The sequence below is a fragment of the Arctopsyche grandis genome, chromosome 2 (assembly GCF_051622035.1).
Source record: "Arctopsyche grandis isolate Sample6627 chromosome 2, ASM5162203v2, whole genome shotgun sequence".
In the NCBI taxonomy this organism is placed as follows: domain Eukaryota; kingdom Metazoa; phylum Arthropoda; class Insecta; order Trichoptera; family Hydropsychidae; genus Arctopsyche; species Arctopsyche grandis.
This window is the reverse complement of record NC_135356.1, coordinates 13525136-13541909: the sequence shown is the minus strand read 5'-3', so window position 1 is coordinate 13541909 and position 16774 is coordinate 13525136. Positions and strand designations below refer to the sequence as shown.

Sequence of the window (16774 nt, the reverse complement as noted above, 5' to 3'; positions counted from 1 at the left end):
AATTTATAATAGTTATATAGTTCAAATTTAATAATTGATTAAAATCATTGCGAAGTTGAGCGGAAATTTACCTTAAAATGCTTTGTGAAATTTTAAAAATTTACAAATAATATCAAACTTGAGGGGTGGGTATTCTAATCAAAATGTCTGAAAAGTTAATTATATTTCTGACAGAATTTTATTTAAATATTAGAGCATACCTTTTTGAGAAATATTTAATCAAAAATGTATCAATAAAGCTTTTGATCAAACCACAATTGACATCCAATCTGGAAGTATCAAACGCACTCAGTACAAATCTATTTCGTTTCATTTCACAGTTTGATCAAATTTGACACGACTTAATAACATTTTATTAACAATACATTAAAGTATAGATATTCAACAATATAAAACGATTATAGTTTGATACATCTAGATAGTTTTTCGTAAAATAATAATATCGAGACTGTCTAGACAGAAAACAGATCTACAAACGGCCATACTGCGGTCATTAAACTACGAATGAAGTAAAGCGATGCTTTGCGACTCGTATGGGATGTGACGCCATCTTGCTAAAACCAAAAGCGGTTTACATCTACATATATACATATATCAAATAACTATAATAAATAATAAACTTTCAAATATAATAAACATTTTTGATGTTCAAAATATCTGCTTTCCATATTAACTTTGAGATCACCGCTTATATGTATATCTACAATACATATATTTACGCATTTTTTCGTTTCCTATATAGGAAAGAGTGTGGATATTACCCATATACATACATATCTACCCTACTCTTTTTCTTTTGGGCATGCTTGGGTAAAATTCCCTTGAATTTTTGAGAAACTTCTTATTAATTCGGTTTGTTCTCCTGGTTCTACGTAGTACTCGTAATACGTCATGCTCGTCGTTGGCTAGAACAATTGGAACTTTATGTTCTTAATTATGTACTTCATCCTCATAATTTGATTGCGCCTTCTGCCACAGTACTTTATCGGATGGCTTTTATTCCTAAAGCTATCCGACTTATTAATGAAATCGTTGCTGCCGTACATGAATGTGATATTTTCCTTCTCACTGAGCGTAGGCTTTCAGGGATTATTTTAACCTATTTGTCTGATAGCCTGTGCTTATCGTTAATTTCATAATTGGATGTGATGTATTATATGAGTGAATCTTGATCTTCTCTCTTCCATTAGCGCCTCATACGAATGTTTTGTAAGAGTTTACTTCGTTCCACCAACTTGCAATATCTCAGGACTCGTTTTCCCAACTTTTTCGGTGTATTTCACCGTCGAGTTTATATATACAACCGCACCGGTTTTGTATTTTTGGCGAGTTCTTATATATGTAATATATTGTTGCTGACTGTTGATACAAGAAATTTTCTATTATTCTCCCTCTATTTAAATATTATTATATTTTTAGTGACTGCTTCCAATGTTGTTTAAATTTTTGCTTGAGGGTTCAAATCCAAGCCAAAATCGATTAATTATTTGATTTAAATATTATATACGCTGCTGGAAAGTTCTGGATGGTTATTAAATCCAGATCGACCGTCTCCTGTCAGAGTTTACCATTTTTTCTGACTGAATTGTTTGCGACGGAACCAATAAAATTGGCATCCTCTCCCTCCCGCCCCCCCTTTCGTGAATTCGTCACAAATCCGATTTTGTTGATTGTTAAATATTCCTACATTGTAGAGTGTGTTTGGTATTCATGTACCAGTTTGGTCAAAGGTGTCGTTTTGGAGCAACCTATGGTAAAAATGAAATCTATAAAAATATGTACATATGTAATCTATCTACATACATTGTATTTAGTTGTTAAAGTGTATTTAGTTATTAAAGTACATACATATATATAAACATATATATATGTTATTTTGTTTTTTTTTGTGTTATAGTTTGTGACCATTGTGGCGCTTTAGGAATTCCTGTTATGCCACAATGGTCTGTTTAGAATAAATAAATAAATAATAAAGTACAATGTGAGAACAAAACAAATGTACATGATAAATTATACGCCGCATTGTACTTACGCATTATGCTAGGCGACCAAATACGCCAAAATCCAAAGAGAGCTCGAGTTGACCCAATTTTTGCAACCAGCTTTCGCAAATTCAGTCCTTTGGCTACGCAGTTGCAACTTGCTCTCGCCGGAAGTGCGGTCTCTCTGCTTTACGGAAAACGTACGTTTCCGGAATGAACTGAGTGTAATAAAAGACACGTGTGTACATACATATGTACCAGTGGCGTGCGGTGACTTTTCAAACAAGGGATGCTGTCTCTTGTTTGAAAAAAAAAACCGACCAATTTATTTTTTAAAATTTTATTTTATTCTTCGTTCCTTTTTACAAAATTCATCGATAACCGCATCATAGAATTTTTTATTGTTTTTTAAATTTGACATTATTTTCTTTTCGATTGCAATTTTAGTAAGACCAGAGAGTCTTTCTTCACTTTGACTACTTCTGGTGAACGTTTTAATTCTTTTCATAGTCGAAAATGATCGTTCAGCCGATGCGCTCGTGGAAGGTATCGTACAAATTAATTGTATTAAACTAAATACTTGTTCCAAAACTTCTATTAGATCATCTTTCACAATTAATTCCTTTACGTCATTTATAGATTTCAAATGAAAATCTTGCGTTGAGTACATGTAAATTAATTCGCTTTTTAATTTCATCAAATCAAATTATTTTCCATAAGTTAGGTGGAGTGATTTAAATAGGATATCTGGAAAATTTTTTTCATATTCTTTAAATTTTTTGACGTTAAAAAAAATTAAAAGAAATTTTAAATTTTCGATATCTCGAAATCGATTGGTTGTATTTACTGAAAGAGTTTCTAAAATTTCAGAATAGTGAAGTTTATACGTTGTTTTCACATCTTCTTCACATTCAGCATATTTTCTTTTTCTATTAAAATTTTTAGTTATTACTTTGTTCCACAATGAATCAAAATCGTCTTTTTTGTTATCTAAATATTTTACAAATTTTTTAATTTCACTTACGCAATACGATATGTCAAAGGTTTTTTTTTGTAAAATTTCAAATAAAAAATCTGCCGAATTAAATATTGCAGAAAATAAATGCAAATTGAAATTGAATTCAAACTCTTTTAAATAACGATGAAGGACTTCAGCATTTATGACAGCATCAGTATCCCATTCGTCTTCATCATTAATTATTTGATTAAATATTTCCATTAATTCTGTTTGATATTCTAATACCATATTTAAAATTTTGCTATTGTAGTTCCATCGTGTAGGGGCAGCAGTGGGAAATCGTTTTTTTATTTGACAATCGAGAAGGGAAATTCTTCTTGAAGACTTACAAAAAAAAGTTGAAAATGACAACATACGGCTGAAAAAACGTTTGCATCCGGATATATGGTTAACAGATTGCGACAAAACTAAATTCAATCTCTGAGCGTAACAATGGACAAATAAATAATTAGGACAAATATCTCGAATTTTTCGTTGCACTCCATTATGCTCCCCGGACATTACAGCCGCTCCATCATACGTTTGTGCAATTAATTTGTCCAAACAACCAAATTCTTCCAAGGTCTCACGTATGTGCTGAAAAAGAGAATTAGCTGTTCTATTGGGACTAACATCGACAAATCCAACTAATCTCTCCTGAATTTCATTGTTTTCATCTACATATCTAAAAATAGTAGATAGCTGAGCTTTGCGACTGATATCTGTAGATTCGTCCACAATTATGGAAACAAATTTTGATGCACGTATTTCAGTTTTAATCTCATCTAGCAAGACTTTTGATATTGCGGATACCAAGTCATTTTGTATATGGTTCGATAATCCAGTAAACACCGGAGAGTTATCTAAATGAGTTTTCAATTTTATGTCTGATTCACTCAACAGATACAGCAATTCAATATAATTCCCTCTATTTTACGATTCCTGGTGTTCAAAATGTCCTCGTAAAGGTTGTTCTTGTTTTGCTAAAAAACAGATCGCGCTTATTAATTTCGACAAAATGTATCTATTTGCAGTAACTTCTTTGTTGTGCATTTCAATATTTGCTTTAAATTGAGCACTTAAAAAATTTTCTATACGAGGTCCCTTTCCAAATTTTTTTAATTGAGCAGCAGAACATATGTGAGCTTGAGAACATTCATGTCTCTTGCGCGATTTACTTAAATTGTTTAGGTCAGAAAATCCAAATTTACTCCAGACATTCACTTCTTGAGAAAATAAAATACATGGCCAACAGAATAATTTCGTTAAGTGAGCACATCCACAAATCCATGAAATTTTTTCGTATGTTTCTGTGTTAAAATACCTTTTAAATGTTTTTGTTTTAGACTGAATATTTAATATTGGTGTGGGTTTGGGGCTCTTAACAATAATCTCCTTTTCATTAAATGGGAGAGAAGCAAATCTTCTTTTCAGCACATTTTCAATTAAACAATTGCAATTATTATTGATCTCGACGACAAGTCCACTCTCATTGTTATTTTCGATATCCATATTAAAGGCAATAATGAAAACTCGTAAGTAGTGGAACAGTAAACTAAAAATAAAGTTAGACGAAACTAATTAAAATGAAAACTTAATTCAAAAGTAAAAAATAACCAACTTACAGTATAAATGATTAACTTCGTCTAAAGAAATGAATCGGCTAGCTTTTTGATAAATAACTTGGGGCGTAGCGTGCGGAAATATCGATCAACAGCGGCTTCCAAGTGAAACTCAATAGATAAGCAAACAGAGAAACCGAATCCACCGTAGAGGTTAAACAAGTGTCAACGCGTCCGCGCGAATAAGACAGCCTCATAGTGCGCATGCGCAAATGGGATCGGTATCGACTCCGAATCCATGACGCGGGCGCACTTCACTCAGCGTCTACTCGCCAGCGTCACTCGCCTGTGGCCGGCCGGCCGCCCGCCCGCCTATGCGAATCCTTAATAAAAATTATCAAAAGATCCTATATAATGCATCATGTAACAAAAAACACGTGATATGTGAAATATATATATATATATACTCATAAACTACATCATAATCACGTACATCACTAAGAATACATCGAAGCGAAATTCAAATATTTATTAAAAATACTCTTGGCTTTTTAAAGTTATAGGGGATGCGCCGCATCCACCGCATCCATGGACCGCACGCCACTGATATGTACATATGTACATACATAAAAGTGTGCGATTACCCGAAGGCGGAAATCCAATAGACCGTGAAGACTTTATTGGGAGTTTTGAATGGGCATAAATTTTCAATAATACTACGAATTAAATAGCGTTTTAGAATATATTAGGGTGGGCTCTCTACTTAATTCGCGATAAAACAATATCATTAATTATCGATGGCCAAATAATGCCGATTTACTGGTAAACCGGTATACTGGTTTTGCAATCTGTAATTCGGATATTTTTATACCATGTACCAGACTAATGTCTTAAAAATATTTGGATTTTTCTAAAATTGTATTTAACATTTTTAATATAACATACTAGAATAATTTAGCAAATATTAACATACTAGAATAATTTAAATATTTGTAGGCTTTAATATGTTGGTACATATTGGGTTTTACTTTTTAGCGTAATTTCCATTACGCTAAAAAGGTTACCGGTATTCCTATAATTTTTTAGCAATTACCGGTTTACCTATATATAAATTACATGATTTTTCAATTTCAAAAATAAACTACTTTTTTTTTGTGCCAAATATTAAAAGTGCTATTTAACCAACGCCAATAAACATTATTTATTATTACTAAGATATACATATTGCCCAAAATAAAGTTATGAGTGGTAATGAATTCTTTATAAATTAATATTATATTTGGAACTAAATTTTTTTTTTATTTAAGAAAACATAATTTATTCACACTATCGTCCGATAGTTGTGATATAATTTATCAAATATTTTTTCCATCAAAAAAGTCATTACTCATAATTTTTTTTTCTCTTTTGGGTTCCTTTGACCCAAAATGACTACTCTACTATTATACATGTTTTTCTCCAGAGTCGTAGCAATGTTTGTGGCGCCCTTGGCACATACATATCTGATTTGGCGGCCCTTTTTTAATTTTATTAAAAAAATTAAAAATTATTACTAAAAATTTTATTATTAAAAATGAACAATCAAAACAAAATTACAAGAACTAAAAAAAACTTTTTTTTACATACATAATTGCTGTATTACCCGGCTTCGCTCTAATGACTAATCTAATAGTAAAAATTTTAAAATTTATTTATTATCGCCCTCGGCGCCCTCCTGAGCCTTTGTCTTCTAGGGCTTCGCCCTCGGTGCCCCCCTAAGTCTTTGCCTTCTATGGCTTCGCCCTCCGCGCCCCACTGAGCCTTTGCCTTCTAGGACTTCGCCCTCCACGTCCCCTGAGCCTTTGCACTTTAAAAAATCAATCGAATCGGCACCTATGAATCGAAAAAAAAATAAATCGAATCATTTGTTCGATGACGGCTGCGCTTCATTAGCTATTGCTATTGCCGTTTAGGGCTTCACCCCTCTCTGCCCCCCTTAGCTATTGCCGTTTAAGGCTTCGCCCCTCTGCGCCCCCATGATCAATTGCCAATTAGGGCTTCACCCCTCTGCGCCCCCATGAGCAATTGCCGTTTTGGGCTTCGCCCCTCTGCGCCCCCCTTAGCTATTGCCGTTTAGGGCTTCGCCCCTCTGCGGCCCTATGAGCAATTGCCGTTTAGGGCTTCACCCCTCTGCGCCCTCCTTAGCCATTGCCGATTAGGGCTTCGCCCCTCTGCGCCCCCATGAGCAATTGCCGTTTAGGGCTTCGGCGAAAAATCGAATCGGCGCCTATGAATCGAAAAAAAAAATCGAATCATTTGTTCGACGACGGCTTTTTGCCCCTTGCGCCCCCCACGGGGACTGAATCCATTGAATCGAAACAAATCAAATCGGCGCCTATCAATCGAAAAAATAAATAAATCGAAATTGGCTTTGCTGAAATTAAAATTAAAACTAAAATTGATTAAAATAAGATTATAATTAAAATTGAAATCGGCGAAATTAAAATTGGCTAGAATTGATTTTTCAAAACTTTTTTTGAAAAGTTTTGTGAAAGTCAAAATAAATTTATATTGGATATTATAACGGTATATTTTATTTTTAATTTATTTATTATTCGTAAAAAGTGAAGAAAAGAAGCGCCATTGGCGGAAAGTTATTTTCTAACTTAAAAAATATTTCATAAAGTGATAAGCTAGCTACAAAAATCGTATAACGAAAGCATCGAATTGATGTTGAAACAGCCCCGTTGCCAATGCGTTGCTAATACACTGTTTATCTGAAATAAATATACATGTACATATGTATATTTGAGATAAAAGTAATCCAGTCTCTCAAGTGTACGGCTTACTCGATTTTCAATACAAGTGTGTACATAATACGTATTTCAAAAAGATTAGATAAGGTATTATCGTATTCGAAATTCCATTTATTTTGTATAATATTCACGTGCGACTAAGCCCGTCAAAGGAAATTATGTAGGCGTATATAATATTTTCAAATTTGTTTTTGCTCAATGTTGTATTTATTTAACGTATAAATCCTAAAACCTAAATAAATACTGTAGCAATTTTCAATTAGTTTGAAAATATTCTGTATATTATGTGTACAAACACAGCGTGCGGCCGTGTTTTTGACATGCCCAAATTGCGCAATTACAAATTACATTATCGGTGGTTTTCAGACGATGTTTTTCACTTGAAAAAATCTCAATTTAAAATAATATATTATTTTTATGAAACATAAAAAGATTCACGACACATTATTTGTAACTTCACATACATACATAAGTGCTTCTATTGAGTTAACAAATTAGCTTAATTTATACAAATCACTGTTTAATTGTAAATCGTAATATAACCATTTATGTACATACATATGTAATTAAGCATAGTATAGTTTGAACGGTAAATTTTTCATCAAGTGATCGGACCTTCTATCGAAAGTTGTTCTCATTTGTCGTCTACATACATATTTTATATACGCATTTATGTATATAAAAACCGTTGTATTTATTTAAGAAATTGCAAAAAATGTATCTCTCACTTATGTATGTATTTTCCTTAAGAAAATCGCTTTTATTATAATTCCCACAAGAAATTATGTTATTGATATTTTTTAGCTCAATTCGGCTGAAAGATAAATAGGTGCAAATTTGAAAAATTGAGCAGACAATGAATTTGTTCAACCTCCCTCCTTCCCCCGCACACTTCTCCCCTCACGTATACTTGAAAATACATTTGGATATCAAATTATTTTTTAAATGACAGCCTATCTGTAAATATTTCAATGTCTATAATTGAATTTATATTTGCACCTCTTCTTTGAAATTTGAAATTTTTATGTATGTATATATGTATATATACATATATGTATATATTTTAAATAATATTTATTTATATATCTTACTATAATTTTTTTACTTATAGTAATATTGATTTTTTGTTTTTTGAAGTTTTCACATTAGAGATATAGTCCTCGGACACGTGGAAACTTGTTCCATTTGATATCTGTTTCCCTGTGCATGGTTGCACATATGTATGTACAAGAGATGGATTTTTGTCGTGTAACGTAGGATATGTATGTATGTATGTTTCTGTGTGCCCGAGGGCATATTTAGGAAAACTTCCTGTATAATCCATGTCCCGAAAATGGAATTCAATTCCCATTCCAGCCAATCGGTCACAGTTGGCAACCCTATTTTATTATTGGTGGATATACATATTTCCAGCACTATAGATCGGTGCTTGCGTTAATATTAAATACCAAGCGGTTCCCGGGTTCAATCCTGTAAGCTGACCTCGATTGAAAAGAATTTATTCCGAAGTATTTCTGTAGTGCTGCCTATCAGATTTGGATATTTGTGACTCAAAGTCGATCGTTTCCTATCAGAGTTTGCTAATTTATCTGATTTCATTGTTGAAACGGTTCCTTATAAAATTGGCAAAACCATCCTACCCACTATTTTAATATGATTTCAAAAATTTACAATCTATAAATATATGCAGGGCTTTTTTTTGAAAAAAAAAGGGACTTACTTGTCAAATTTTTATTGGAAAAGATTACATTTAAATTATATTATATAGAATATTCGTTTGAAACATAAAAAAATGTTGAGACAAAGAGGTGCCGGAACGCCGTTCCACCGCGTTACATGGGAAAAAAAGCGCTGAATATATGTACAAATTTAATACCACAGGTGTCCTCAGGGGGCAACCTGTAATGACATCATAAGGAAGATATTTTTTTTTTTAAAAAGAAAAGAATTTGTTTATTACTTTTACACAAAACAAATAGATGCAATTTGTTTGCACTTATTTTGAAGTTGTTTTTTCATGCATATTTTATACACGTGTACATTTTTCTGAATAAATTTAAATTTAAATGAATTTTATATCTTAATTTATTGTAAGGAGTATTCCATAATTGACGTCACATGGTTTTGCATATTTTTTACATTTCATATTTTTGACATCCGTAGAGTGAGCGGGGATTCTCATGAAAAATATGTGTATATTTTATGGTGTCAAATTTTCTACAGCTCCTACTTCCCATTAGAACGCAACCAATTGAAAAAATGATTAAATTCAGAATTTTTTGTGAAATATATGCTGGCAAACTTGTAAGAGTTTATCTCATGCCAAAATGTGGAAAACACACTGTGACTTTGACTATGTACATACATATGTATCAGCAGTGCGCCATGAAAATCTCTCTATGTGCGATTTTCTGGCGAGATTTTCTCTATGTGTTGTGCGATAAAAATGTTTTTGTACTTATGATAAAATTTGTACTTGTGCACGAGCAGGATGGATGCGGTGCATCCGCTCTAAAATCGCCAGACAAATTGAATGACAGATTAACGGACGGCTGCTTTAAACGCAATTCTCATCTTCTCGAATGATAGATTGCACATCAGATGACGGGTAACCTATCGATGTGCACAGATGCAATTATTAAAATGGTAATTATTAAAATTGAGTTGGATCTTTCAGGCGAGTTTAATAAGGCAAGATTCAATAAGTTCCGAATTTTGCCTTATTAAACTCACCAGAAAGATCCAACTCAATTTTAATAATTGCATCTGTGCACATCGAAAGGTTACTCGTCATCTGATGTGCAATATATCATTCGAGAAAACGAGAATTACGTTTAAAGCTGCCGTTCTGTTAATCTGGCGATTTTAGAGCGGATGCACCAAACCCGAGCAGGATACATGGGGACTCGGTAAGACGTCACCTAGTCCCCTTGTATTCTTCTCCCGCACACGTAAGTAAGATTGTACGATAAAAACAAGGAAATTTCCACGGCATGCTACTTCAAAGGTGCTGTTTCTGTATTAATAATAATTTTATATATGTATATAAACAATAATTTAATTTATTTTCAATTATAAATTAAGCAATACATGAGAAAATAGCTGCGAAACATTCAGCGGACGGACTATTGGTCGAATGGACACTTGATCGATGGACGCTTGGCCAAACAGACATTTGCCCGAATGAAATTTTTAATTGCTTAAATTTATCAATTTTATTGAGGTCGTAGTGATTTCTGAATTATGTATTTGTTTTCAGTAAGCTTTGTGTAATTTCGATACACAATCAAAGTCAAATGTCCGTTCAACTAAGCGTCCGTCGGCCTAATGTTCGTTCGGCCAAATGTCCACACGGCTAAACGTCCATTGGCCTAATGTCCGTTCTGCCCAATGTCCGTCGGTCAAATGTTCGTTCGTTCAAGCGTCCGTCGGCAAGTATCCATCCCGCCAAAAGTCCGCGCACGAAAAATTCACAAAAAAATGTCGAATATTTGTGAAAATAAGTGAAAACCTACCCCTACTCTACGAAACGTATCCGAGGAGTAGGGTGGGCCATCGTAAATGAAGCTCTACTTTACAAGTTGTAAATCGTCAAACGGCCGCATTTGAGAACCACTGATCTACATATATACAAATCTCACAGAGCTTTCTGTACCTACGCACTTACCGTCGACGGTCATCCACCAGCCCCAACACGAATTGTTCAAATTTCATTTTGTGTGTTTGTTTGCAGGACGACATATACAGTGAACCGTTAAAAAACAAAAACAAAAAAAATCACATACATAAGGGAAAGTCAATCAAAGTAGTAATCTGCGACGGAGCATATAAGTGTTTTTTTGAGGAGTAAAAATTTTACTAGATTTTTTTAAAAATGGCGTGCATAATGCACGGAAGCGACGCCCTTGTCGCCGGCGCCCCGACGCCCCGCTGAGCCCCCACTCGTGTCTACACCCCCCCGACAGGAGTTATGATAAACATCTGCCTGAACACATCGCCGACGACATCCAGCCATCAACACCACCAGCATCATCAGCATCATCATCCGCATCCGCACCATCAGCATCAACATCACCACCGCAAGATGTCGCAGGCGGTGGTGTGCAACCATGTTGCGGTGGTGGCGCCCCCCCCTGCCCCGGTGCCACTAGCAAACGCCAACTCGGCGTCTGCTGCCACCATTACAGCCATAGCCCAGCCTCATCACAACGAAAACAACGCCGACAACACTAGCGAAGACTCCAACTTGGCGCCTACCATCTATCGGTAACCCCTAATCCAAAACTTGCCACATCACCAACCACTCAACCCCCCCCCCCCTCTCACCCACCCAACCACCGCTCAGTTAAATCCAAAAAAAATCCACCGCACCACACCCACATAATATCCCCTTCAAAAAAAAAAAAAACAACACCAAAACACAGACAAAACGGTTGAAAAACACCCAGGAATGAGCTTCGTCAGCTTCAAAATACAATAGTTTATTGCACATTGCACGCACATCAGCTTCAAAAAAAAATTTTTTTAAAAAAACAAAAAAATCAAAAACACAACCCTTGTTCCTATTTTTGTATCATTGTTCTTGTCTATCATCATTTTTGTGTCGAACACGCCTAGAGACGGTCGATTGTGTGTAGTTTTTGGGTATGATCTGCATGTTGGTCCAGTTCGATGAAAAGTCAAAAAGTGTTAATACATAGCGTATTATTAAATAGCGTATTTATATACTTTTCGGTTTTGTTTCAATTGCACGCGTATGTAGATTTTATTTTCGTATTTTATTCGTTTGTTTATTTTTTTCTGTATATATTTTTTTGGCCGACAGTGTGATGGAGTGACGTCGACAGCCCTAGATCTCTCTCGAAAGTGTATGGTAAATCGGAGTAAAATCACCAACACTATCACTCAAATTAATTTGTGACATGTCCATCGAGTCAAACCAGTAGCGTTCGGTCAACTCGCTCGAGTCGCGCCCCCCACCACTACGAAACACTTTTTTCACACGCACCTAAATATCACCGAGCTTGAACAATTAACCGTATTAGATGAATGCATAAATTCATGAAAGCTTACTGTTAAAAAAACTAATGAAAATCTTACATGAACTTATGCAATTATCCAATGTACTGTGTAATACTGAAAGTTGTATCACCTTACAGCACTGTAAACGATGCAAGTCATGTTTGCCAACTGAATATACTTAAAATTCAGTTTTTAATATCGGTTAAATTAAGCTGATCGATCGACGCGCGGTCTACTCGCTTAAGTCGCACCCCCTAAACCAAAGGTTGAATTAGTTAAGAAATTTGCGTATTCTTTCAATACAACTTGAACTTTAATGCAATTCCACCTACTTGCGTCACACACTTATACATCACTGCATAGGTAAGTTGGTAGTTTGAATCCGATTTATCGTATGTTTTCGTCTAGGATCAGGCCTGGTATTGGATATGAATTCACTCTTTTAACACTGCCTCTGATTTTATTGCACTTTTTTTGTTAAAATTTAGTGTGTGGTATAATTTGAACTACATATATATATTTATATGCTATTTTTATTGGTGTTTTTTGTATGAAAGAATTATACTGATAGTGGTAAGCCGCAAGTCTATATTAGTTTTGGGTACCATTTATCGGCCCGGCAAATAAAAATAGTGCCCCTATCTAAATTAGCTCGCACGACAGATTCGGTATTCGCCCGGAAAATCAAACGTCAAATCGGTTGCCAGTAATAAAAATTTGACAAAAATAAATACCAACCCTAACAACCTAATCTTAAATGAATAGGGTCAACCTTAACTTAACTTAACGTAACCTAACCCTTACATAAATAAGTGTTGGCTGCTAAGATATTACGATTACCCAGTGAAAATGTACATAACTGGTTATGTCAAATTTTATTTTTGTTACTGGTAGCCCGTTTGGCGTTTGATTTGCCGGGTGAACGCTGATTCTGTCGTGCGAGCTATTTTAGAGATGTTGATTTGACATTAAATGTCGTTTTGACATTTGTCGTGTCATTTTTTCTACATATTTTTGCCATGCCAAAAATATTATCCCATTAGTTTTTTAAAATAGTTTGATGATTCTAGTCAACGTGCGGTGAGCTTTAAAAATACCAAAAAATATTAGATATATATACAAGTAATAACAAAAAAAAAAATCAAAATATTGTATTATATAATCTAGTGCCGCACGTTAGGCTCAATAGTTTGATCGTTGATGTTTTTTTTTTTGAATATTGTATTTAAAAATGAATGTGTTTTTTAGTTTTCCGTTTTCGTTTAAATATAAATGTGTTCTTCAGTTGGTCCTTTTAGCTGATTAGTTTAAATTTAACTGTATAGATACACATACATATAATATACTTTAGAATAACCCGAAACTCGGTTCTATTGTTCTATTATTATTATTCTATTGAAACTATTGTTCGTTGTTTGAGCGACGCTCTAAGCAACACATGGCCCTAGAATACGAATACTGTTATATTATTCATAAATAATACATATTATACATAGTTTAACTACCGACGAACGTCGTTTGCTCTTAGTGGGTTTAGATCAATTTTAGTACTTGAGTGCAATGTATATTTTTATATACATAGACTTTTTTTACTGAACCTCCTCCATTCTGTCCCGTTCGTAATCCTCCGGTGGAAGAGAAACACGTCGTTAAGCGAGAAAAGCGTAACCAACGGGGAAAATGATTTCACAATAGAAGCGATTACAGAGAGTACATAGAAAATGGAAAGAAATGTTTTTTGAATTCCAAACATGCGTAGTAGCGTATAAATGTATCAAGCATACCCGGCGAAAACCAGCAGATTTACAAAATATATATGTAGAATAATAAAATAAAAATATCTGTTTATATATATACATATATATATTATATATTAAATATAATATGTATCAAGATGGCTCCACTACAACCACGCAAATTCATGTGCAAAATAATACATTGTTTATTATATATTATTTGATGTTTTTTGTTCATATATATTTTTTCTTTGATGGCTTATCACAGTTGTGTTTAATTTTTTATTATACATTATAAATACATAAAACAGTGTATCATTGAAAATGATCTATAAATATATATTTTTTTCTGTGAATAAATGACTGAATTTACATTTTCAACTATAGCGTGTTTCAATCTATTTATTTATTTTGATACGGTCCGATAATGAAATAATTTCTTACGACATTCATTCTCAGTGACTCCCTATATATACATGTGTATATATTTATATATTTTATCGAAGTTTATACTATGTATATATTTTTTTAAATTTTATATATATACATATTTAAAAGAAACATATAAAAAAAAACTGTTTGTATTATATTGTTAAATTTTTACAAAAAAATATATATTAAATTATATTGTTTCAAAAATGTAAAATAATTTGTCATAAAAATCATGGGGCTTATATAATATTATGTTGTATTTATACATGACACAAACACTTACCCACTTTTAAATAATTATTTGATTTATTTTTTGGTTTTTTGTGTGCAATTTAAACATACTCTGTGAAACCTGAGAAGATCTTTTTTGATAAATGTATGATCGGAATACTTCTTTCATAACACAAATAGGAAGGTTTGTATGTTACGATCGACGTGCGAAATTTTGCAAACGGGCTGCATCACATTCGTACTTTTGTGTCACGTAACATTGCGCAATAATGGAATCGTTGAATCTTAGGTAACTAAACGCACAGTTAATTTTGAAGAAATATACATTAAAGTACGTAATTTTTTTCGAAAGCTCACGCCTACTAAAAGTAACAAATCTGACTGCTTTTGCATTTGAAAAATCAAAATCGTATCGCACCGCTTACGCACCCCTTTTCCAAAGCACCAATATGTCAGCAATCTTCGCGTTCTACTTAATTATTATAATATTATGTTAAATTAGGAAGAGAGAGAACACGCATGGTAAAGTTAATTAAATTCTGCTAATTTATGAACACAAACACACACCCACAGCTACAATTTGTCAAATTGAAAACGGCGTTTGAATTTACCGCTTGAAGCGTCGAGGCGCGTCCATAGTGCGTAAGTCGAATCGACCCAATGACTTGAAACGTATCGTCATCAATATTAAATGGTCTGTTTAAACGTGTACGCGTGTCACATCTACAACAAACAAAAAAATCAATATTGGGACGAGCCGCTTGCCCCTGCAGCATTTTACTGTTACAACTTTTTAATTTAAAAAAAAAGCTTTTTAAAAAACTGTTGTGTGAAATGCGCGTTATTAACGCTACACGACTGTAGATGGCAAATTATTCACATGTTATTTGCGTTCGTCGATTGCAAATGTGACATACATAGTTATCAATTTTTTTTAATAAATGGAACTTTGCACTCGGCGAACAATTTTGTTACACACAGTATCACCATTTATGTATAATGTATGTCACTCGTATGCAGGCTAAGTGAAAATCGGATCGCATATTCGCAAATGGTGTTTTTAGTTCATTTTAATGGCGACTGAATTGTAACATAATGTCAAAAAGTACTAAGTTTGAATTGTTTTAGTATTCTTTGATTTCAAATTTCCTTGTTGCAATGGTTAAACTCGGCATTTTTAACCAGGGCTGTGGATTCGTTTAAAAATTTACCGACTCCGACTCCGACTCTAAGCTCCCGTCTCCAACTTTAACAATTTTACTAAAATCGTTCAAGTTGTAGAAAAGTCGATGTTACTACAATCATTTTAGTAGCATCGACTTTTCTTTTCAACGTATAAAATTGTTTGTAATGATAATAATAGCAATATTCAATATAAAAAATCATAAAATTGACATGTAGCCCAATTTATTGAATTATTGGTAATGAAATGGGTGTAAATTAAAAGTAAATACATACATAATGTATGTATGTATATAAATTTCATACACAAACAAGTCAATTTTATTAAAAAAATGAGTGAAAAAAGAAGTATGGGTTGGAGGAAACAATTGGTCTTAGCCACAGCACATCAAAATATGTGCAATTCAACGATTTTATTTATAATTTAATTTAAATTCATGATTTTTATAAAGAAATTATTAAATTTAAATTAATTAGTGGATAAGAAAATAATAAAAAAGGAGTTGGAGTCGGTTGATTTTTTTATTACGACTCCGACTCCAACTCCATAGCCCTGTTTTTAACAATGCGGGAATTCTTTATTGTTTTATTGTTTAATTGTTTAATAGTTTAACAAGTCAGTCGCCACCTTTGGGCTTTTGGTTTCGAAGTTGTAAAGTGATAGTCTTGATTGTAGTCGTATTATATGTATACGAACAAAATATATTTATTATGTTTTTCGTAATGAACTGCTAAAAATGTACTAGACTTGAATTTTATTGACTTCCATGACTTATATGTTTAAAATTTTGAATCAAGATAGTAAAAAAAAAACATAGTGTGTGAATTTGCGTCG

General features: G+C 33.3%; 1 protein-coding gene across 20 annotated transcripts in view; it reads left to right on the top strand.

The window, feature by feature from the left end:
* Hk (potassium voltage-gated channel subfamily A regulatory beta subunit hyperkinetic) overlaps positions 1–16774 on the top strand; it is an 81876-nt gene that overhangs the window by 46079 nt on the left and 19023 nt on the right. The window contains exon 2 of one of the 20 annotated variants that reach the window (XM_077445856.1): positions 11070–11602. The exons of the other annotated variants lie outside the window; for them this stretch is intronic. Within the exon in view, the coding sequence (XP_077301982.1) occupies positions 11307–11602 (296 nt within the window). The 5' untranslated portion in view covers positions 11070–11306. The remainder of the gene's footprint in view (positions 1–11069; positions 11603–16774) is intronic. 20 annotated transcript variants of the gene reach the window in all.